Source organism: Gymnoscopelus microlampas (assembly GCF_963454915.1).
Source record: "Gymnoscopelus microlampas genome assembly, chromosome: 11".
Lineage (NCBI taxonomy): Eukaryota > Metazoa > Chordata > Actinopteri > Myctophiformes > Myctophidae > Gymnoscopelus > Gymnoscopelus microlampas.
This window is the reverse complement of record NC_139948.1, coordinates 11,629,458-11,654,317: the sequence shown is the minus strand read 5'-3', so window position 1 is coordinate 11,654,317 and position 24,860 is coordinate 11,629,458. Positions and strand designations below refer to the sequence as shown.

Below are 24,860 nucleotides of genomic sequence, written 5' to 3'. Positions count from 1 at the left end.
CGTGATACGTATCGTATCGTGAGGTTCTTGCCAATACCCATCCCTAATTAGCCATAACAACCACAATCTTGGCGATCGGCCACATTACAGTGGTTATCAACTTGTCAAGTCGAACCCAGGATTTCCCAATCTAGCCATGAACACGTTTGCATAAAAAGGGGTGATGTTTGCAGCATAATTATGACCAATCACAGACATGGCCAAATCGACTGGTAGCAGAGTGGTGTATTTTCAAAACAATTTAAACACATTATCCAGCCTAAATGCAACAGAGCTGCAGCTGCCAATTGCAGGAAGGACAGCTGGCAAACAAATCACTGACTGCGTGAATGTGTAAGTTAACCCATTAAGACCAGGAACGCATCTGTGTCATTTTAAGATTAGAGCTAAGAAAGCATTATTTTTGGCTATTAAAAAATAGCAGATATACAAGCTCGTAGCGCGGCACTCAGTGCCGCACTACGAGCTTGTAGATCTGCTATTTTTTTTTAAATCTTGAAAATGCATGCAAATCTTTGAATATATATATTTTTTAAAGCGAACATTTGTAACTCAAATCCTTGCTTCTGGGGGGTCCCTGGAACAACATATTTCGAGGTGGGGGTCCGTGGCCAAATACATATCATTTTGGGGGTCCTTGACATGAAAATGTTTGAGAACCACTGACCTAGTAACATACGTTTTTTTTTCTTAAAAAAACTGTTTAGAAGACATTTTGTAGAATCGGCCTCAGGTCTTAATGGGTTAATAGGCTTATGATGTCACTACCCCCTTGACATTTTTAGCTGTACTCATTCATCTGTAACCCTGGCACTGTACAACGGACTTGGGGAGCAAATAAACAAATACATTCAAAGTGGTCAGCAGGCTTACTTTCATATCTAACTTGTAAGTTAAAAGTACAATCTGTGCTTCTATCAGTCTCTGTAAAGGACGATATGGGCATCAGTGGTGGAAAGTACAGTACTTGAGTACAATTCTGAGGTATTTGTACTTGACTTGAGTATTTCCAATTTCTAAATACTTTTACTTCTACTCCACTACATCTCAGAGGCAAATGCTTTTACTCCACTACAATTATTTGAAAACTTTAGTTACTAGTTACTTTGTCTATTTTTATTATTAAAGGTAGGGTAAGTGATATTTTTTGGTTAAAACAAAAAGTATTTTGTTAAAAGGTTAAAGCACTATATTCTGATAGTAATCATTGCTATAGAGTGTTTGTTCAGTAACAGGAGTCTCCCTGTCTCTCCAGCTCTTTAATAAACAGAAAATACATTTTTCGGTAGGTGTCAAAATCTCAGCCAATCAGGAGAAAGTACCCATTTTAAGCTTAATTTGTATAGTGTTCCAGTTCCAATTTTGTCTGCTCATTTCTTAGTGTCATCACTTCCAATTTCACTTGTTTAATCTGTATCCTGATTGAGTTCTCTGTCCTGGTTGGATAAAATTGGAAATGAAACTGAAACTGAAACGAAAATGCATTTTCTGTTTAATAAAGAGGTGGAGAGACAAGGAGACTCCTAATACTGAACAAACACTCTATAGCAATGAGTACTATCAGAATATAGAGCTATTTAACACTTATTTTAACCAAAGCAAATCACTTACTCTACCTTTAATACAAAACATGCATTAACCACATTATCCCTCTATAATTTGGCTATTTTCAATATATTTTAATACAATTTTAACACTTGTGAATAATGCATAATGAGTACTTTTACTTTTGGTACTTAAGTACATTTTGACGCCAATACCAGTACATTCTGAATACTTGGACTTTTACTTGTAACAGAGTATTTCTGCATTGCATTATTGATACTTTTACTTAAGTAAAACATGTGAGTACTTTTTCCACCACCGGTGGGCATATACAAAAGCACGTCGAAATGGCTTTGATATTGCTTGCAGCCAAGCGCTCGCGGCTCAAGAAGCCGACACGGATAACTCCCTCCCTCTGATGAGGATCTAATACTTCTCACATGAAAGTAAATCGTCAGGGAAAAGCCAAAGGGTTTTGCCGGTCTCTGAATACTCTTGCCGTCTATAGAAACGGTCACGCAATCTGCCCTATGAGCTCTGTGGGATCTTCTATGAATGGTGATGCCATTTCCCAAGGGAATTGATTGGTCAGTATAGGCGGTTGATCTGTTATCTTGAACATAACCTGCTCCCGGGTAGGTCATGAGCTGTTAGGCGCCAAGGGTCTTACTCAGGGACACTTTGACACGTACACATACTGTACTAGGCCTGTCACAATTATTTGAGATAATTACGGGGCCAGAGCTCAGCTCTGGACCTGTTTTGTTATTGGCAGTATTCTGTCACTTCTGCCACTTTTCGCAGTTCTGGCTGAACCGTGCAGTCGCTTTTTACGAAACTCGGCCATATGGTAGATGGTCATGAAAAACGATCAAGAAATAATTCTCACAATCTTTCGTCCAAAGGTGGCGCTATAGCACTCAATTGAAAATGGCAACTTTGAACAGGTACAACTCATGCCCTGTTTGACCTAGAGCCATGAAACTTGGATACACATATGCGTCTCCTCATGCTGAACAACTTTCACCCTCTGACTTTTGACCTCTGACCTTTAGATCTCCCACCATTTTGAATTATCTGAAAAACAGTCATTGGCTCCTAACTTCTGCATTTTTTTCACTTATGGAAAATCCGTTGGAAATTTTTGTAGGTAGAGGTCCAAAGTTCAAGTGTTAAACGTTTCGTGCAGATTGCTCAAAAATCCCAGAAGGAGATAGATTTTAACTATTACAGTTTTTTGAAAATTATTCATCTGCGCCTAAAACATACATGCAGACTCACATTTCTTTGAAACTTTGCAGAAATGTAGAGGGTCATTCCAAATATCACTGAAACCAATCTTACTCCAATTGGCCAAAGGGGGGCGCTATAGCAATTTTTCGAAAATGCAAACTTTAAACAGGCATAAGTCATGCCTCATTTGGCCGAAAGTCGTGAAACTTGCTTACACTTGTGCCTTGACTCATGAGGAACACATGTATTGCTTTGACCAGTAAGCTCCGCCCTTAGATTGTCCGCAATTTTGAGCAGTTTGAAAAATGCTTGTTTTTGGCAGTTCTGGCTTAACCGTGCATACGCTTTTTACGAAACTCGGCCATATGGTAGATGCACATGAAAAACTATCAAGAAATAATTCTCACACTCATTCGTCAAAGGGTGGCGCTATAGCACTCAATTGAAAGTGCCAACTTTGAACAGGTACAACTCATGACCTGTTTGACCTACAACCATGAAACTTCGATGCACACATGCGTCTCTTCATGCCCGACAACTTTCTTGGTCTGACTTTTGACCTTTGACCTTAAGATCGCCCACCATTTTGAATTATATGAAAAACAGCCATTGGCTCATAACTTCTGCATTTTTTCACTTATGGAAAATACGATTTCTCAATGTATGACATACTTCATTCTGAAAATAGCCGATCTACAATCTCAAAACTTTTCAGATAGCAACGTGTTTCTGAGCTTGTAGATCGGCTGCTTTCACTGTTTTCGGTAGCGAGGAGACATACAATTTCTCTATTGGTAAATGGTTTGTGAACGAGTGATCTTAGTGTTGGCTTGGTTCATGACAGAAGGCAAGAGTTTATGATCTTCAACAGACAACATCAGCCTGGACAAAGCTATAGCACTATAGGTAGTGTTGCAGCCTATTAGTCCGAAGGTTGAGAGTTCGATTCCTGTTAATGGCAATAGGTTGAGATGTCCAATCTATCCATTCTGTTTCCATCTCTCTCTCTCTCATCAATCTATTCCGTTTCCATGTCTCTCTTCAATCTATTCCGTTTCCATGTCTCTCTCTCTCTCTCTCTCTCTCCAGTTTCCATCTCTCTCTCTCTCTCTCTCTCTCTCTCTCTCTCCAGTTTCCATTACTCTCTCTCTCTCTCCAGTTTCCATGTCTGTCTGTCTCTCTCTCACTGGCCCCGTATTATCGCTGCTTGCAGCTATATTCACAATTATTTTCCATGCTGAAAAATGTACATTTTTAAACGTTTTTCAAAATATATCGCCTATTTAAAAACCTTTTCAAAGTATAAAGTAATAAAACATGTCAGTAATTTCTTCGCTAAGCTACGGCCGCTCCGTTTTGTAAAGAAGGCCACTGCATTACTTTAAAACAGGGGGTCTTCAACAGGGGGTCCGGGACGCCTAGGGGGTCCTCAGAGTTACTACAGGGGGGCCGCCAAATCATTGTGTGATAAGATATTTTTTTTACATTAAGCACTTTATACACTATTCTGAGGAGAACCTAAGCCAACAATAGCGGATCTTGTAGATCGTCTATTTTCGACAAAGAGGTTTGTTAGAGGGAAGAAAGAGCACACTAAGTCTAGAGTAAAAGGTCAAGTTTACTAAGTATTGAGGGTTTAAGTGGTTAAATGTCTGAAAATAAACATGAACATGAATGCAACATATACACGCAGCTGTCAAACACGAGGAAAACAGTTTAATCTGCAACACAATGTTATACAATATGTAGTGGGGGGGTCCCTGCTTCATCTCTCTCTCAGCCAAGAGGTCCTTGGCCTGAACAACGTTGAAGACCCCTCCTTTAAAACGAACACAAGAACTGCAACACGTGTGGCTTGTGACACGAGTTAACAAGAGTATGGAGGACTCAGAAAAACACAACGCAACACGGCCGGCTTCTAAGAACACCCAGCGAACCACTTAAACCCATTAAGACCGGGAACGCATCTGTGTCATTTTTAGATGTCTTTGGGCTTTTCAAAAATAGCAGATCTGCTATTTTTTGAAAAATCGTGAAACTGTGCGCAAATCTTTGAAGATATTTTTTTTAAAGCGAACATTTGTAACTCAAATCTTTGCTTCTGGAGATTATTCAAATGTCTTCTAAATCCTAACAGTTTAAAAAAAAAAAACGTATGTTGCTATATATCAGTGGTTCTCAAACGTTTTCATGTTAAGGACCCCCAAAATTATATGTATTTGGCCGCGGACCCTCATCTCAAAATATGTTGTTACAGGGACCCCCCAGAAGCAAAGATTTGAGTAAAAAATGTTCGCTTAAAAAAATATATATATATTCAAATATTTGCAAAAAAAAACACGATTTAAAACAAATAGCAGATCTACAAAGCTCGTAGCGCGGCACCGAGTGCATGTATATCTGCTATTTTTTAATAGCCAAAGTATAAAACAACGGTTTAAGTGGTTACACAGATGTGTTCCCGGTCTAAATGGATTAACATTCCAGAAAGACGCTGCCTGCTTTGGGACCGCGTGTCTCCTTAGATCCGAGCCGAGCCGAGCCGAGCCCGGCCTTGGACTGGATTGAACCCCGCAGCCTCGGCGGACGGAAAGATGTGAATTAAAAGTAAATAATCTGTCGGTTCAGGGACGCGCGGGGAAGCCCGTTCTAGGCAGGCAGGGCTTTGCTGGAGGATTAGCTTGCTCCATGGCATGCCTACAAACTAGGATCACGCCCCCGCCACGCTCTGCACGGGCCTCCCGCCCCCACGGCTCTCTCCTATACGACTGACTTTTCTCTCTAAGCTCTTCCTATCCACTCGTCTCTGTTTGTAAAGAGAGAGTCGACTGCCCACTCTCCTTAACCCATTAAGACCTGGAACTGTGTTAGATTTGAGCTAAAAAGCATTATTTTACACTTTGGGCTATTCAAAAATAGCAGATATACAAGCTCGTAGCGCGGCACCGAGTGCCGCGCTACGAGCTTGCAGATCTGCTATTTTTGAAAATTCGCGAAAATGTGTGCAAATCTTTGAATATATATATTTTTAAAGCGAACATTTTTAACTCAAATCTTTGCTTCTGGGGGGGTCCCTGGAACAAAATATTTTGATGGGGGTCCCCGGCCAAATACATATAATTTTGGGGGTCCTTGACATGAAAAAGATTGAGCACCACTGATACAGAAACATAGGTTTTTCAGAATACTGTTGATTTAGGAGACATGTAGAAACGGCTTCAGGTCTCAAGGGGTTAATCTCTCTCTCTCTCTCTCTCTGTCTCTCTCTGTCTCTCTCTGTCTCTCTCTAAAGGAATGAAGGAGAGAGATGGCGGGGGGGCGGGGGGGGGGGTTCGTCGGACTCGGTATATAGAGGACAGGTGTTGGGGAAAGCGGACGGCGGCACCTAATGACGGTCATTACTCACCTCTCTCCGACGCGGGGGCCAGATCAATGAAACTCCGACACGTCTCACCTGAGAGAGAGAGAGAGAGAGAGAGAGAGAGAGAGAGAGAGACAGAGAGAGAGAGGGTGGTTGAAATGAAGAGAGAGAGGGACAGAGGGGGAAAAAGAGACCGGGAAATGGACAAGGGTGAGGGTTAAGGGGGGAAAGGTGAGGGATGGGGGGAGGTGGACAGCGAGAGAAAGAGCGGGAAATATAGAGATAGGAGAGAGGGAGGGGGGTAAAAGAGAGAGAGAGGGGAGGATGAAAGAGATGAAATGAGGCGGGAATGAAGTAGAGAGCGGTAAATGAGGAAGATAGATTGAGTGTGTGATGGGGGAGAGAGAGAGAGAGAGAGAGAGAGAGAGAGAGGGGAAGGTGAAACAGAAGGGGGACACGTGGCGATTCGTCAGACGAAGCAATTAGGAGGGAGGAATGGAAGAATGGAGTGAACGCACAAGCGTGAGAAAGGAGGAGAAGGAGACAAGAAGAAAAGGAACATTTTGTTTAGTTCGATTCGTGCGCTCAACGTTAGAGAGCATGTAAAGCATCTGTCTGGACCGTGAAGGCTCTCCGGCGTACACAATAATTGTTGGCGTTCATTTATCCATTTGTAACTCAAGAGGATGTGGAAAACGGAACCAAACGGACCCTCTCGTCGCGGGTCCGTTTGGTTCCGTTTTGCACACTCTCCGAGTTAACCCATTGAGACCTGAAGCCGATTCTACACGTCTCCTAAATCCCAACAGTTTTCTGAAAAACGTATGTTTCTATATCAGTGGTGTTCAATCTTTTTCATGTCAAGGACCCCCAAAATGATATATATTTGGCTGCGGACCCCCATCAAAAAATGTGTTCCAGGGACCCCAAGAAGCAAAGATTTGAGTTAAAAATGTTCGCTTTAAAAATATATATATTCAAAGATTTGCACACATTTTCACGATTTTTCAAAAATAGCAGATCTACAAGCTCATAGCGCGGAGCTTGTATATCTGCTATTTTTGAATAGCCCAAAGTGTAAAATAATGCTTTTTAGCTCAAATCTAAAAATGACACAGTTCCAGGTCTTAATGGGTTAAATTATCGCTGACAAATTTTCTGGGGCGACGGCTCTGTGTTGCTTTGTATTCAGACTCGGTGCTGAGAGGCCGTGTGCAAAAAAACCCAGAGTATCAGTGGTTCGGCACAGCAGGCGTTTTGAATGGCCATTGTGTCATGGAACATGCACGGCTGAATGCCCACATCAGCCGCAACAAGAATGGACTGCAGTGTTTCAGGCAAAGCTATCACTTTGGACCAGACAGCTTTCCTTTTGGATTGGCTCACAGTGCCCGGCCCACTGTACTTTTACTCAGTGGTCGGAAAAAAAAAGTATAAACATGATTTATACTTATCTTTATTAAAGGCATTGTAGGGAACATTAAGCCTAAATTTAAAAAATATTTATATATATATTTTTTGCATTTTTTCCCCTCTATCAGCCACTATATAATGATGCTGGGGTGATTTCCTTCATTGAAACACAGGCCTCTTTCTGAAAACCCTATTTTCCCTATTGTTGTTGTTGTTGTTGTTATGTTTGTCCGGGACGTAAGGAAGTCTATGGAAGTCTATGGAGGCATCACCCCCTGGTGGCCGGGAAACGAACTGCACAAACATAAACAATGCAGGGAAAATACGGTTTTCAGAAAGAGTACTGTGTTTCAATGCAGGAAAACACCCCAGCATCATTATATAGTGGCTGATAGAGGGGAAAAAATGCAAAAAATCTATATATAAATATTTTTTAAATTTAGGCTTAATGTTCCCTACAATGCCTTTAATATTATCTATATTAATATCTTTCTTCTGAAAGTATCAATACTGCAACGTAGCAATACTCTGTTACAAGTTCAAATGTCCGGAATTCAAAATTGACTTGAGTAAAAGTACAAAAGTGTTGGTATCAAAATGTAGCCTACTTAAAGTGCCAAAAGTAAAAGTACTCATTATGCAGAAATGTCCCATTTCAAGTTTTCAAAATGTATCAAAATCTTTTGAAAATAGCGGATCTACAAGCTCACAATGCGCCGCAAAGCGGCGCATTGTGAGCTTGTAGATCGGCTAATTTTCAAATGGCCGAAACCTACAGTACAGCATATAGGGCTGAAGTGGTTACAGCATATATTTTGTAATAATAATCCAAATCTACAAAGTAACTTGTAACTAAAGTTTTCAAACAATTGTAGTGGAGTAAAAGTATAATATTTGCCTCTGAGATGTAGTGGAGTAGAAGTAAAAGGTACTGAAAATTGGAAATACTCCAGTAAAGTAAAAAAAAATAACTCAAAACTGTACTCAAGTACAGTTACTGTACTTCGTTACATTACACCAATGCTTTTACTCAAATAAAGATTTTAATACTTGTAAATAACTTTACAAAAGAGTACCGGTATGTCTATGTTGTGGAGCTGCTGCTTTTTTTTAACTTAATTGAACAATCTGCGTACTTCTTCCACCCGCTGTGCAGAACCCCATGAGAGTTTGCAAAGAAAACAAGCCTCTATGAATTCAAGGAGCGTACCACTTGAATTTTAAGATTTTCATTACAAGAGCGTTCTCAGTATTCCCATAGGCTTATTGTCCGGCAGTGTGCAAGAGCCACAGTTTTCACGAAGCCCCCTTCACCAGTGTTTCTATACTATAGTCAGCGTTGCCAGATTCTGTGAGGGAAACAAGCAACCAGGCCTAGGAAAACCAGCCCAAAAGAAGCAACTATGGGCCACATGAGCACTTTAACATAATACATCAGCTATTTGAAAATAGCAGATCTACAAGCTCACAACGCGTCGCGATGCGACGCGTTGTGAGCTTGCAGATCGGCTATTTTCAAAACAATAAAATCTTGCGGGGAAATTATAATAAGCAGATCTGGCAACCCTGACTATAGTGGTGGGCCGTGATCCACAAGTGCTGTCACGACAGCCTTATGGCACTGGGGACTAAGAGGCATTTGAGACGGGGGAACAGCAGCTTATAGCTAGTCTACTCGGCCCGACTCGTCTCGGCATACATAGGCGAACATTCTGTTAAAATCGGTGATCTGCTATTTTCATAGAAGAAATTTGGTGTAGAGTGAAAATAGGAGGGGGCCAAGTACAGAGCCCTGGGGGACCCCGGGTTAATGACGTGTATACGATAAGGTTAAGTGTAGTTAATGCATAAGGTAGCATTTGCGTGCAGAATACTGTAACCATTTAAGAACCGCCTTTTTTGTTGATTCACTGTGAAGCAACACTATGCACTCATCATCATTATCCATTAAAAAAAATATATATATATATATATATATATATATATATATATATATATATATATATATATATATATATATATATATATATATATATATATATATTCTGCTGTCCGGCAGAAACCAGCTAACTCTACTATGTACATTTTTCAGGAAATGACAAAAACAAAACAAAAAGTGGAGTTAGGAGGTTTTGTTCATCATTGATAAGAACAGCTGAATGGATCTCCAAGCTCACAATGAGGTTTTTGGCTCAAGCGGAAAAATGGAGTTAGCTGGTTTCTGCAGGACGGCAACGATATTTGGAAACGATGACCAAAGCGACCGACTGGAAGAATAAGTGATATTTTTTGGTATAAAAGCTACAACAAATACATGACCCTACAGCATCCGTCTGCAATGCTCTGCATCAGTGAGGACAATAGCCCCAGCGCATCACAGAATGAGATGGTGTTTTTAGTTTTGTGATGGAGTTGCTGATGTTCGCTAATAGGTTATCGATTGAACTGCCCTCAGCCGGGCGAGGTCCGAGACCTAATACGGTTGCTGCGATTAACACAGATTTCATCTATTTCTCAGGTGTCAATTACAGTATTTCAAATCCACAAAGTTTTCAGTTGTTTTCGATCTGCTGAAAGTTTGAAAGTTCACAGACAACAGCTATTCAACATCTCAGACTATGAAATTATTGAACTAAAACAGTCAGGTCCTCGGAACGCAGGTCTCCACCAGGCCGGGTTGCCTATTTGAAGGCAATTATAGCCAATTGGAATGCAACACGAAGAATCTGACTGATTGAGTGTGAGTCGCGTGAACGCTTAACTTACATTTATGGAGATCATTGCCATCTATCTATCTTTTTTCTTTGTACTTCAGGTAGTTTTTATTTTGTTTATTACTAATTTGTTCTCCTGAAGCAACTAAAATGGGAAAGACACTCATAATGCTTATGAAGCACTGGAGAAACAGATTACATCCTATTGTCACGGGTGAATTTGACGTGCGTCTATAGTGATTTACTTCTAGCTTCAAGATGTCTTCCCAAAGCAGTCAAACTCCTTCAATAGTCTCTTTTTATATTCACTGGCAGATCATTTCAGTTGTTTAGACCATTGGTTCTCAAAGTGGGGTCCGGGGACCCCTAGGGGTACTTGAGGGGGTTCCAGGGGTCCCCAGCTATATGATGGACAGGAACCAAATGGACCCTTATCGGTTCTGTAACTCTGAGAGTATACAAATGGAACCAAATGGACCCTAACGGGTCCATTTGGTTCCATTTGTACACTCTCAGAGTTAAATTAACATTGATTTTACAATATGAATTGGGGTCCCAGAGGTATAAATGCCATTAAATGGGGGTCCGTAGCCTAATGCATGTTAAACTGGGGGTCCTTGAAATTAAAATGGTTGAGAATCACTGCTAGAGAGCCATAAAAACCTTCTCTTATTGGTGTCCCTGGCTTATCTTTTCAAATGGGGGTCCGTGGGATAATAAGCGTCTATTTGGGGGTCCTTGACATGAAAAAGTTTGAGAACCACTGGTTTAGACCAACCCGCTCTCACTCCCAAGGCGTCACATTTGCCACTCCGTCAGTAGCCGGGACACAATGGCGACGTTGCATGTTGACAAAACTATGCCTAAACCTAACCCTAAACTCACAAACATAGTTATGCCTAAACCTAACCTTAATCCTCCTAACCCTAACCTCACAAAAACAATGCGGAGAGAGAACAAAGAGTCGTACCTGTGGTAGGATTAGATCACAGGAGGTTGAAGTAACTAGTCATGCGTGGCTACCAGGTAATTAAGCCACAGAGGCAGCTGTCCAATCTCTCGATTCAAGTAATATTTGAAGCTCCAATGCGTGCCTTTGAGTTTTTGTAGTCCTATAGTGAGGCATTAGGGAGTGAAAATGGCAGAGTGGCAATAACTGACGCCTATCTCTGAGAATGTGTTGTTTAGACTTGTGCTGAAAGCTTCATTACAATCTCGGAGCAATCCAATTTGTAAGGCATTTGGCGATCAATTGTAATCTCGGTCAGTCCGTTCAGACGGTCTTGACTAATTGACTTTAAACAAAGTTGAAGTTGACCAATAGTTTTCATCACAGTCTGTCACCGCCGCCCCGAGACCACCTGCACACAAGATTTCTACAAAACTAATGGGTGGATTGTCATGAAACTTGCGGAGGGCATTCCTGTTCCCTGGAGGATGAACCCTAACCATTTAATGATTCCATGACCTTTCTTCTAACGTCACCATCGGGCCAAAATGGCACCTCATCATTTTATGTTATGCACATATAGTGGCATCACAGGACTCTGGCGAACTCATACAGTTTGTCCAAAGACTGATTAGACTGGAGATATCAGCTGTTTTGTGTGCCGATATCATCCCTGGTTTTGGAATATGCAATGATTCATTCAAGTAAGAAATGTCTTTCCAAGCGAATAAATGGCTTTTTTTGGGAATGACAGCCTCATATCTCATATTTTATGAGTGATTTATTGCCTTAAGGCAGGAGTAGTATGCCGAGTCAGTGTCTAATCTCGACCCAGTTCTTCACATTTCGACAGCAAAAGAACTACAGCATCTCCCTGTCAGAAAAAAAACTCTTTGCTGGTCTACAACATGGGACGGATTAGGCAACTTTTTCTGAGACGGGAAGCCCCACAAGAAATAATTACTACTACAGTGATATTGTTTACATGCCGAAAAATTAACCATGCCTTGCTTTTGATTTGGCCTTGGACCCCCATCTCAAAATATTTTGTTCCAGGGACCCCCAGAAGCAAAGATTTGAGTTACAAACGTTCGCTTTAAAAAATATATGTATTCAAAGATTTGCACACATTTTCAAGATTTTTCAAAAATAGCAGATCTACAAGCTCATAGCGCGGCACTCGGTGCCGCGCTATGAGCTTGTATATCTGCTATTTTTGAATAGCCAAAGTGTAAAATAATGCTTTTTTATCTCAAATCTTTCAAGAATTGTATAGCCTAGTTGAAGAATAGCAAATGTGTTGTACAAATAAGTGCAGTATACTGTATATAAGGCTTAAGTTGTTAGGAAAGTGTCAGCGCTTTGCTTTTTTGTGTTTTTTTGTTATTACAAAATCTCGTTATAAGGGTGACCGTAAACAGTTAAATGTGGTGACAAGCCTCCTACCTTTGTTCTGCTACAAATATTCCACAAAACTACATGTATATTGTGGAACATAATCTAGTGTTCTTTCTTTGGCATTCAAACAGCTTGCTTTAATTTAATTTGTTACTATAATTTTATTCATTCAAGTTTTTGCCCAGTCATTTCACATTTATCAACATATGAGCCAACATTAACAGCAGTCAAGCATGCAGGCAGCCCAGGATGCCCAAATCCAGCCTGCCAGCCATCCAGCAAGTGCCGAAGCCATAGCAGCTTCCAACACCTAAACTGAGGCAGACGTGATAGTAATTCATTATTATGAATGTGTTTACATTAGGGGTGTGCCGATACACTAATTTCACGAAACGATACGATACGATATTTGGCTCACAACTTCGATACGATTTCGATACGATACGATACGCACTTTTTTTATTATGAAAATATATGGAGGAGAAAAAAAGAAAATGCAAACAAATAATTCTGTTTTTGCATTATTCAGACATGCAAACTTGTAGCTTTTCAGCTACAATAGCCGTTTTGAATCCAAATAGTATGACACCTGACCCGAAAAAAAAACATGTTGTCACTCTTTTCACTTCGGGGCCGTTTGCATGCCTGATTATTATGATTGTAAAAAAAAAAAAAAAAAAAAAAAAAAAAAATTTTTTTTTTTCAAAAACGATATTTTTTTTTTCCAAAACGATACATATCGTCGCGAAAACGTATCGCGATATATCGCGGGACGATATATCGGCACACCCCTAGTTTACATTGACACTTCATATGCAGAACGGTCTTATCAAGTACGCAAATCAGGTCTTTGGTATTGGAACTGCCTCAGCTAAAACTCCACTTAACCCATTGAGACCTGGAACGCATCTGTGTGTCACTTTTTGATTTGAGCTAAAAAGCATTATGTTACACTTTGGCTATTCTAAAACGTGTTAAAACTGGTAATACCAGGCGACATTTCAATTAGATGTCAGAGCTTAAATCGGCATGTAAATATGAAATATATGTATTATTGTGCAACTGAAATCTTAAAGATGACCGGGTCTGCCGGGTCTTAGCCGAATGCTAATACTAAGCTAACACTATTGCAATTACCCTCTGTTTGCAGTCGCGTTAATATTCCCGTAATTTTCGGGTCATGCACATCCCAAAGAAACAATTATTAACCATGATAATGACGTACAATAACGTAATGTCCTTAATCTTCTTCTTCGCGGGTTTCGAACGTAGGAGCAGCTTGAAAGAGGAACATTAACCCATTGATACCTGGAACGCATCTGTGTCACTTTAGATGTCTTTGGCTATTCAAAAATAGCAGATATACAAGGTCATAGCGCGGCACCGAGTGCCGCGCTATGAGCTTGTAGATCTGCTATTTTTGAAAAATCGTGAGAAAATATTGCTTTGATTTTTTTTCCAAAAACTGTTAGGATTTAGATTTTTTTAAGAATCGCCTCAGGTCTTAAAGGGTTAACATGAATTTTCCAATTCATGGATATCTGTTTTCATTCTAGCATAGTCAGAGGTAAGGCTCTCTGCTATCCACAAGCCGTTCAGAGAGTATGGATTTGTGCCATGCTGAGTGAAGAAACCTTGACAGAAGCGCTTTCTGCAGCCAGACATTAGGCGGGTCATATTATGCTGAGGAGCATGCTGTGGTTTTGCCAGGCGGCGCCAAGCAAACCAGAACATATTTTCTGGACAAGTAGTTCTCCCCTCTCACGTTCCACTCGAGTGGAGCTCCTTGAAATAAAAAAAGTTTGAGAACCACATTAGGCTGTAATGGGCCAGCCAGGGGGATTATGGGTATTTTCGGTCTTTGGTATGATTGAAAGGGTTAACTGAGAAAAGTGCCGCCTACTCTTCCTTCTGGAGGTGCATTCAACGAGGCTTTCATTATTAACACTGACGATTACCAGGCAAAGAAAACTAAAACTCCTTTGTTGCTAACAGCGGCTGGCAAGCCGTTGCTAGGCTACAGGTAAGGTAAATAACGTGGATGCATTCAGTGTGGAGTGCTATTTCTGGAGATAATTGCACTCTCAGCCAATCACAATGCAAGGTCGGAAATAACTGTGGTGTAATACTAAAGCACATACCGTATATAGGCCTTAAAAATAGTCTTTTAAAAAATGCATCGCTAACTGGCGAGCATTGCTTCAAATACTCTATAAGTCTGTTCTCATCTCCCTTGTATCTCCCATCTTTGTTGGGATGTCATCTCCACTTCCATAGACATAAACTATGTTACAGTATGTATTGTGATGGTTCACTCAATTACACACGCAGAGAGTCTATTAAGGCTGTTGCCTCCATGTCCAATCTTGAACTAGCAGTTACTGTGTGTGCAATTTGTGAATAAAGTCATACAAAACAATGTGGTGTTCCGTGCACGGGGAGGGGAACGCATGTGTGTCATTTTAAAATTTCTTTGGGCAATTCAAAAATAGCAGATATACAAGCTCATAGCGTGGCAACCGAGTGCCACGCTATGAGCTTGTAGATCTGCTATTTTTGAAAGATCTTGAAAGTTGTGTGCAAATCTTTGAATATATACTTTTAACTGACATAGCTTTTAAAGCGAGTTACAAAATCGTGGGATAAAAGAATAAAAAAATAAATAGGGCCAGAGAGTGTACAAATGCAACCACATGGACACACAAGGGTCCATGTGGTTGCATTTTGTACACTCTCTGAGTTAAATGAACGCTCAGGATGTTACAGTGTAAACTCACCTTCAAGACAAATGGGTTAGCTTGCTAATAAGGATGGGGGGTTATGTTTGAGGTCAGGTGCAGTATATAAATCCACTGTGTGTGTGTTGTGATGAGAGGAACCCATGACTAAATAATACTGTAAGAAAAGAAAAAGGTGAATGTAGTGTCTGTGGAGCGCCCTCCACGTCTCATCCATCACGATAGCATGGTAGCATATAGTGTCACGGTCAAGGTTGCCAGATCTGCTTATATTTCCCCGCAAGATTTTATTTGAAAATAGCTGATCTACAAGCTCACAACGCATCGCATCGCGTGTGTGTGTGTGTGTGTGTGTGTGTGTGTGTGTGTGTGTGTGTGTGTGTGTGTGTGTGTGTGCGTGCGTGGGTGTGCGTGCGTGCGCACGCGCCTGCCCTTGTCTCTCTACTGTTATGAGGACAAAGCGTCCTCTCATCAAATGAAAGGTGATGATAATACGTCCGTTGGCAGTCCTCACAGCCACAAAAGACTATTTTAGGGTCTGGGACATAGCTTTAGAGATATTAAATGTAATGGCTTAGGGTTACGGTAACAAATGTAATCAATGGGCAAAGTTATGGGCCTGTGAATGTGTGTAGTGTATATGGATGTGTGTGTAATGTACATTACCTTACATTACAGTCATTTAGCAGACGCTTTTATCCAAAGCATTTTACAATAAGTGCATTCAACATAGGTAGGCAAGGAAACTACTAATCACCAGAAGTCTTAAGTGCATTCTCTTCTAAAACAAGCAACTAAGAGCATACCTAGCGCTAAGGTAAAAGTGCAATATATCAGCTATCTACTTTCTTAACCCATTGAGACCTGAAGCCGATTCTACATGTCTCCTAAATCTCAACAGTATTCTGAAAAACGTATGTTTCTATATCAGTGGTGCTCAAACTTTTTCATGTCAAGGACCCCCAAAATTATATGTATTTGGCCGCGGACCCCCATCAAAATATTTTGTTCCAGGGACCCCCAGAAGCAAAGATTTGAGTTAAAAATGTTCGCTTTAAAAATATATATATTCAAAGATTTGCACACATTTTCACGATTTTTCAAAAATAGCAGATCTACAAGCTCGTAGCGCGGCACTCGGTGCCGCGCTACGAGCTTGTATATCTGCTATTTTTGAATAGCCCAAAGTGTAAAATAATGCTTTTTAGCTCAAATCTAAAAATGACACAGTTCCAGGTCTTAGTAATGGGTTAAACAATGTAATACAGATACTGTATTCCATAGCCGTTACCATTCAAACTGAGGGTAGAAAAACTCTACTCTAAGTAACTACAGCAGGTGGGCAGTTTGAGAACAACAGCGTTTTATATAGACATTCATATTTTATATAAATATTAATACAGACACTATTCAAATAGAATTTTAGCTCATAAAATGTATCCTAAATACATGACCTACTCTAATCAGCTGTGGACCAGCTGCTGATAGACAACTAATTAGCAATTCCAGTTGCTAATTGGTTGTCTGGTGTAGCAATTCTACACCAAATATCCTCACCAAAAATATCTCCAGTAGAAGCTCACCAACCCCGGTGACACACTGTGAGCTTGTAGATCTGGTATTTTCATTGAATGTTCGCCTATTATGCATAGACAGAATTGGGATGCTAAGGTACATTAGCCTGGTAAACCCCCCTCCCTCCGGAAATCTCATTTGCATTTGATTTCAGGAATGAGTCTGGCCTACAGGCCTGTCTGGGCGTTTCTCCACAGTTCATAACATGAACTGTCCTATCAGCGTCCTTGCTCATTGTTCTATGATTGACAGCGAAGGTTGGCCAATCGGGTGGCGAGTTTGAGTGAAACAGAATGGAACCGAGTGCAGCCGACAAAAATGGAACGGGCGGCCATTGTTTCTGTGCGCTGTTTTTGTTTTTGTTTTTAAAACTTTAAAACTCTCTCAAACTTCTTTTTTTGAGGCACGGAATTTACTTTTAAGATATCGTTTGGATAGAATTTAGTTGTTTAACTTCATATAAGTGGTCAATTAATCATGACAGAGCCTATTTAAAAATAAAAATTCAGAGAACCGGCAGGGGCGGGAAGTGACACGCATGTATCCGAAAAAAGCGACCTCTTTTCGGCATAGCCCCTTCAAAAGTCCCCTTGCGTCATACTTGGCATACTTGGTGGTTCCCCTTCAGCTGATTGGCTGAAGGGGAACGAACTGCTGATTGGCTGAAGGGGTTGTCAGTCAACGGTACTAATCCAGCGCCCAGCTCCCAAATTGCCCATACAGGCCTGTAGGCCAGACTCTTTCCCGAAATCAAATGCAAATGAGATTTCCGGAGGGAGGGGGGTTTACCAGGCTACGGGTACACTTGGTTAAGTGTGTTGTGGGACCTTTAGTGCTCTGACGTTGGAAAGGTGTATGGGAATATAACAGTAATGAGTGAGCAACAGGATACACAGAGAAATGTCTGCGCCGAGTAACTTTAAGCCCTGGATACATATCGACACGAAGGGCTGGGTGATCAATACAGTATTGTGAAAAATAGTATGGTGACACTCAGCCGTGTCTAATTTCTCCTCCCAGTATTGACAAACTGAGCAGCTTGTTGGCGTGTCGACTATAGCGTGGTGATGCACCGTCTCCTTTCGGGCCAAATGGAAACGGCCATCTTTATATGCAGAAGTGATTCGCAAGGACGCTATTTGTTCTGGCGACAAAGAGATTCACAGAGATGTGTTCATTGTACATGCATTAGATTTTTTTTTCAACTATTCTTGAGATTCACATTAACCCATTGAGACCTGAAGCTGATTCTACATGTCTCCTAAATCTCAACAGTTTTCTGAAAAACGTATGTTTCTATATCAGTGGTGCTTTTTCATGTCAAGGACCCCCAAAATTATATGTATTTGGCCGCGACCCCCATCAAAATATTTTGTTCCAGGGACCCCCCAGAAGCAAAGATTTGAGCTAAAAATGTTCCCTTTAAAAATATATGTATTCAAAGATTTTCACACATTTTCACGATTTTTCAAAAATAGCAGATATACAAGCTCATAGTGCGGCACTCGGTGCCGCGCTATGAGCTTGTAGATCTGCTATTTTTGAATAGCCAAAAGTGTAAAATAATGCTTTTTAGCTCAAATCAAAAAATGACAAAGTTCCAGGTCTTAATGGGTTAACTTTCACTTCACCGGGGACTCCGTGGCCCTTCGTGGACGTCTGTCTCGCAAGCATTACGGATTACATCTTGGGTGTTCTGCAGTGGAATAGTTATTTAAAGTATAAAAAAAAGTTACGCTGTCCACAGCAACATGTGTGGTGGTGTGCAGTGGTGGAAAAAGCACTCAAATGTTTTACTTAAGTAAAAGTATCAATGCTGCAATGTAGAAGCTACTCTGTTACGAGTAAAAGTCCGGAATTCGAAATTGACTTGAGTAAAAGTACAAAAGTATTGGTATGAAAATGCACTTAAAGTACCATAAGTAAAAGTACTAAAATGTCTGGGTATAAAATAGGGTGGTTAATGTATGTTTTATGATATACTAATGTATATCCGAAAAGTAACTAGTAACTAAAGTTTTCAAATAGCTGTAGTGGAGTAAAAGCACAATATTTGCCTCTGAGATGTAGTGGAGTAGAAGTAAAAGTATGGACAATTGGAAATACTCCAGTAAAGTGAAAGTACCTCAAAATTGTGCTTAAGTGCAGTACTTGAGTAAATGTACTTAGTTACTTTACACCACTGGTGGTGTGTTCACATACAGCCCCTGTACATGTATCTTATCTCATCAGATGATGTAAGCCCGTGGCCACAGGGTCACAGATCCCTGGATGATCCACTGCCAAGGTGCCATAACTCAGGCTCTCTCCTGTCTTAACCAGCAGGCCGGATCATCCATAACCACGTTGAACACCCACGCCCTCAGCCCAGACAGCAGGCATGCAGAGAGAGAGGCCCCCGACCTCGCCGCGTCTCATACGCTACTAGATAAAGAAATGCGCTGTCTCTGTGTTTGCACGGAGCACACAGTAAAAATCCTCAGTGTTAACCCATTAAGACCTGGAACTGTGTCATTTTTTTGATTTGAGCTAAAAAAGCATTATTTTACACTTTGGGCTATTCAAAAATAGCAGATCTACAAGCTCGTAGCGCGGCACCGAGTGCCGCGCTACGAGCTTGTAGATCTGCTATTTTTGAAAATGTGTGAAAATGTGTGCAAATCTTTGAATATATATATTTTTAAAGCGAACATTTTTTTAACTCAAATCTTTGCTTCTGGGGGTCCCTAGAACAAAACATTTTGATGGGGGTCCGCGGCCAAATACATATAATTTTGGGGGTCCTTGACATGAAAAAGATTGAGCACCACTGATATAGAAACATACGTTTACAGAAAACTGTTGGGATTTAGGAGACATGCAGAATCGGCTTCAGGTCTCAATGGGTTAATTTAACCTTGAGTGTCCATTTGGTTCCATTTCTTTGAATTGATATCATCCGATAAAAATGTTTAATTTCCCGCCATCCCTGCATATGTGCCGGCCATACTCCGCTCTTTATACCGACAGTCTGTTGCCAAACTTGCCGAAGCACCGCAAACCACACCGCTGACTGCGCTTCACCATATAGTTCGAAGGTTTACAAAAAATACAGCCCGTAGACTCAAAAGGGACTTGAGGCCTAAAAATCAAGAGTTCTGAGTTAACAGGGGTTAAGAAATGAGCTGCCGTTCCCACAGAACGGCTCCAACGCGTGAACTCCCGCGAGATTCTCACGTCCCGCGAGATTCTCACGTCCCGCGAGAGTGCCAGGACACTACATAGAGGATTATGCTCTAGGGTCCATTCTAGCTGTGGGAGGGGTCTGCAGAATGAGCACAGGGGCTTCTATGAAAAAAGTCAACCGCATCAGGTATGTTGGTGACTGATTATAGGCAGACACAATACTGTATATATGTATTTTGGTCCGGCTCTCTCCTTTAACTTGGACTTGGCAATAGGGATGTTAACAATTAATCGATTAATCGAATTAATCGATTAAGAAATTATCCGATTAAATCAAACAATTAACAATTAATTGAAAAAATGTAAAAAAAGAAAATATTTTTTATTATTTATTTTTTTTAATGTTCAGAACCCAAGATATGATGATTTGAAGATTTTCTGCTCCATTCACTTCTTGTTTAACTTACTGAAAAAGGCTGTATCTCGGCTCCTAAGCACTTTTTTTTAGGATTTTTTTTTTAATCTGAAATTAAGAATAAAAAAAAAAAGCCGCTTATCAGTTAACCGGTTAATCGGTTGATAAGGTTATCAATTATCAATTCATGAATTGATCGATAATTTGCATCCCTACTTGGCAACGAAAGAATTAAAAACAGCTCCGGTCTGATGCACTACCGGTTAAGCACCTGCGCACTCTTTCTCAAACAGCTTGTCATTTTGAATAATGTCCCATATCTCCGAGAGGACGAGTCACTTTTATACGGGGCTTCTACTATCTGATCTATGACTATACAGGGCTCTGTTGATTTGCAGTCTGGGCATGTTGACATTGTTCTCACGAGGGAAAATTTGCAATTCCTTCCCTGAGTGCTGAATAATGTTCAGGTAGGGAGGAGAGAGAGCCCGTAAAACTGCAGTAAAGGTCAGACGTCAGCAGTTATGGAAGGAGCTTTGTTCTTGTTTGACAGAAGGCCAAGGGAATAAGGAGGTTTAGTGTTATGGGAGGTAATGGAGCAGTGTGTTAGATGGCTGCACTAAGTTAGTGCACTCATCACTATCGTTCTATTGTTTACACCTGTCCATTTTGTCCATCTTATCGTCAAAAAGGGACACACTTGCCCGCATGTCAGTGGCGTGAAGTAACTAAGTACATATACTCAAGTACTGTACTTAAATACCATTTTGAGGTATTTTTTACTTTACTGGAGTATTTCCAATTTTCAGTACTTTTACTTCTACTCCACTACATCTCAGAGGTGAATATTGTACTTTTACTCCACTGCAATTATTTGAAAACCTTAGTTACTAGTTGCTTTGTAGATTTTTATTACAAAACATACATTACTCACTTCAGCCCCATATACATTTTGGCCATTTGAAAATAGCCGATAGAGAGCGAGAGAGAGAGAGAGAGAGAGAGAGATTCGTCATGGCCTTCGATTGGATATACTCACTCAGTGTAATGAATGCCGGGTGATGATGATTTGTGATCACATGTATTGCATAGTCCTATTGATTCACAAAGACAATGAGGAAATGCTCATTGTTATGTGGCCATTCTGTGAACCATAAAAGGTCACAAACTGTTTTTGTCATTCTGTGTTCTGGTTCCTTTGTGCCCAGATAAACTCAACTGTGTCTCCTCAGCTGAGAATTAAACCACACTAGAGCTAAAGACGTTTTCCATATTTGAGGATTTTTTTAAAAGTGAACTATTTGTGACAGAAAGAGTCACAGAATCCAGTGAATGATTTTTTTTCAAAGCTGTCTACCAGTGGTGGAAAGTAACTAAGTACATTTACTTAAGTGCTGTACTTAAGTACAATTTTGAGGTATTTGTACTCAACTTGAGTATTTCCAATTTCCAATACTTCTACTCCACTACATCTCTGATCCAAATATTGTACTTTTACTCCATGACATTTATTTGAAAACTTGAGTTACTAGTTACTTTGTAGATGTTGATCATTATTACAAAACCTACATTAACCACTTCAGCTCTGCGTACTTTTCGGCCATTTGAAAATGATCTACAAGCCCGATCTACAAGCGTCAATGCATATATGTCATATTCAGGTTCATGTATGAACCTGAATATGCGACGCGACGCATTGTGAGCTTGCAGATCTGCTATTTTCAAAAGATGTTAATACATGTGAAAACATGAAATGGGACATTCTGCATAATGAGTACTTTCACTTTTGGTACTTTAAGTACATTTTGATGCCAATACTTTTGTACTTTTACTCCAGTAATATTTTTTAATTGTAACAGAGTATTTCTACATCGCAGTATTGATACTTTTACTTAAGCAAAGCAATCGAGTACTTTTGCCTCCACCGCTGTGTACTAAAAACGTGGGGCAGCCAGTTTATCAGAGAAGCCATCGCTAAAACTAATTATGAGATGAGAGTGTGTTAGGCGGTGGGTGCGCCGCGGCGCAAACGTGCCAAGTCAAACGGTGAGCCTGGCAGCCGATTAGACGTGAATCCAAAATGTAATTAACCCATTAAGACCTGGAACTGTGTCATTTTTAGATTTGAGCTAAAAAGCATTATTTTACACTTTGGCTATTCAAAAATAGCAGATAATACAAGCTCATAGCGCGGCACCGAGTGCCGCGCTATGAGCTTGTATATCTGCTATTTTTGAAAAATCGTGAAAATGTGTGCAAATCTTTCAATATATATATTTTTAAAGCGAACATTTTTAACTCAAATCTTTGCTTCTGGGGGTCCCTGGAACAAAATATTTTGATGGGGGTCCGCGGCCAAATATATATAATTTTGGGGGTTCTTGACATGAAAAAGATTGAGCACCACTGATATAGAAACATACGTTTTTCAGAATACTGTTGGGATTTAGGAGACATGTAGAATCGGCTTCAGGTCTTAATGGGTTAAAGAGTGACTCGGCTCGTCGGGGACCTTATGACTCCTCTAACATCACAATTAGTATTCCTAGACCTTGATCACTCAGGATTGCTGAAAGAATGCAATAAAATAAAATAGCCCCCCTGCTCATATCTTGATTCTATTTAAGTCATATTTTCTCAGTGCTCTAGGGGGGCCGTGTCCACAGAGAGCGCCTTTTGGGCTGGCAGCGTCAGTCTGCCATGCATTTCTATGGTAAATAGTTTTTTCTGGTACTGCTCTTTTGATATCCTCCTGTGTCCAGTGGTGGAAAAAGTATTCGATTTGTTTACTTAAGTAAAAGTATCGATACTGCAATGTAGAAATCCAGTATTCAAAATTCAATACTTAAAGTACCAAAAGTAAAAGTACTCATTATGCCGAATGTCCCATTTCACAAGTTTTCAAATGTATAAAATGTAAAAAAATATTTTGAACATAGCAGATCTACAAGCTCACAATGTGTCGCATCGCGACACATTGTGAGCTTGTAGATCGGCTATTTTCGAATCGCCAAAATGTATATATAGTAGGGCTTAAGTGGTTAATGTATGTATGTATGTATGTATTTGTATTTGTAATAATAATCTAAATCTACAAAGTAACTAGTAACTAAAGTTTTCTAGTAATTCTAGTGGAGTAAAAGCACAATATTGCCTTTGAGATGTAGTGTAGTAGAAGTAAAAGTATTGAAAATTGGAAATACTTCGATAAAGTAAAAAGTACCTCAACATTGTACTTAAGTACAGTACTTGAGTACATGTGCTTAGTTATTTTTACACCACTGGCTGTGTCTGACTACTCGGTAATTTACGATGTAACGTTGAATTGTTATGACAACCATGAGAAGCCTGAATTTGTTTGAGCTAAGGCATTATTTGGTGCTAATAACACAGAGGAGGACAGGACGTTGGAGAAGTGAGCTCCTCAATGGTTGATAGGTTGGAACGGTGCGGGCATCACGCAGTGTGCAAGCGGCGAGCGCTAGCGTTGATTTTGACAGCTAATTTTGATTCAGTTTTGTTCATAGTCTTTTGAATCAAATACCTTTTAGTTTCAGTCACATTTTAGTCACCTGAAAAGTTTTACTGTTAGTCTAGTTTTAGTCGACTAAATATCATAGGATTATAGTCGACTAAATCTACAGTTGATTTAGTCGACTAAAATGTTTTTTGGCGGTGCCTTGATGGCGTCGTAACGGCTGATTTTACACTTGGCTGCGTGCTGAAAACAGCCGATCTACAAGCTCACAACGCGTCGCGCTGCGACGCGTTGTGAGCTTGTAGATCGGCTATTTTCAGAGCGCAACACCAGAGCGCAACCAAGCATAAAATGACTTAGTTAGTTAGTTCTACTGGATCTCTTCTCCACTCGTCCCTCACTAACATTTTAGTCTCGTTTTTATTTGTTGACGAAATTGTCAATATATTTAGTCCTAGTTTTAGCCATCATAGCTTAGTTTTATTTAGTTTTTGTCAGTGGAAGAAAAAGGTAGTCGGCGAACATTTTTCGTCATAGTTTTAGTTGACGAAATCAACACTGGCGAGCGCTATGGACATGATATCCAACGCTCTCCCTCAGCTCAAAAGGCGTTCTCTATGGACACGGCCCCTTACTGCGCCACAACACCGTCCTTTTACAGACCCCCGTTCTCACTCAATCACTCAATTTCAGTTCCTGTCTATCAAGGCTCTTTATCGACATGACTGTCCAAAATATATAAACTAGCCAAAGTGGTTCACAACACACTGCAATACTTACTGTAACAGCCACCAGCCATATCAGAACACTAGAACAAAAACATTATCTTACCTACTCAACTATGTCTGAATCTCTCTCTCTCTCTCTCTCTCTCTC

At 40.3% G+C, this 24,860-nt stretch overlaps 1 protein-coding gene across 1 annotated transcript in view; it reads right to left on the bottom strand.

Annotated features, from left to right (window-relative positions):
- gsg1l (gsg1-like) overlaps positions 1-24,860 on the bottom strand; it is a gene marked incomplete at both ends in the record, with an annotated part of 68,244 nt that overhangs the window by 29,720 nt on the left and 13,664 nt on the right. Inside the window, one exon of the mRNA XM_084071645.1 lies at positions 6,185-6,232. Within this exon, the coding sequence (XP_083927771.1) occupies positions 6,185-6,232 (48 nt within the window). The remainder of the gene's footprint in view (positions 1-6,184; positions 6,233-24,860) is intronic.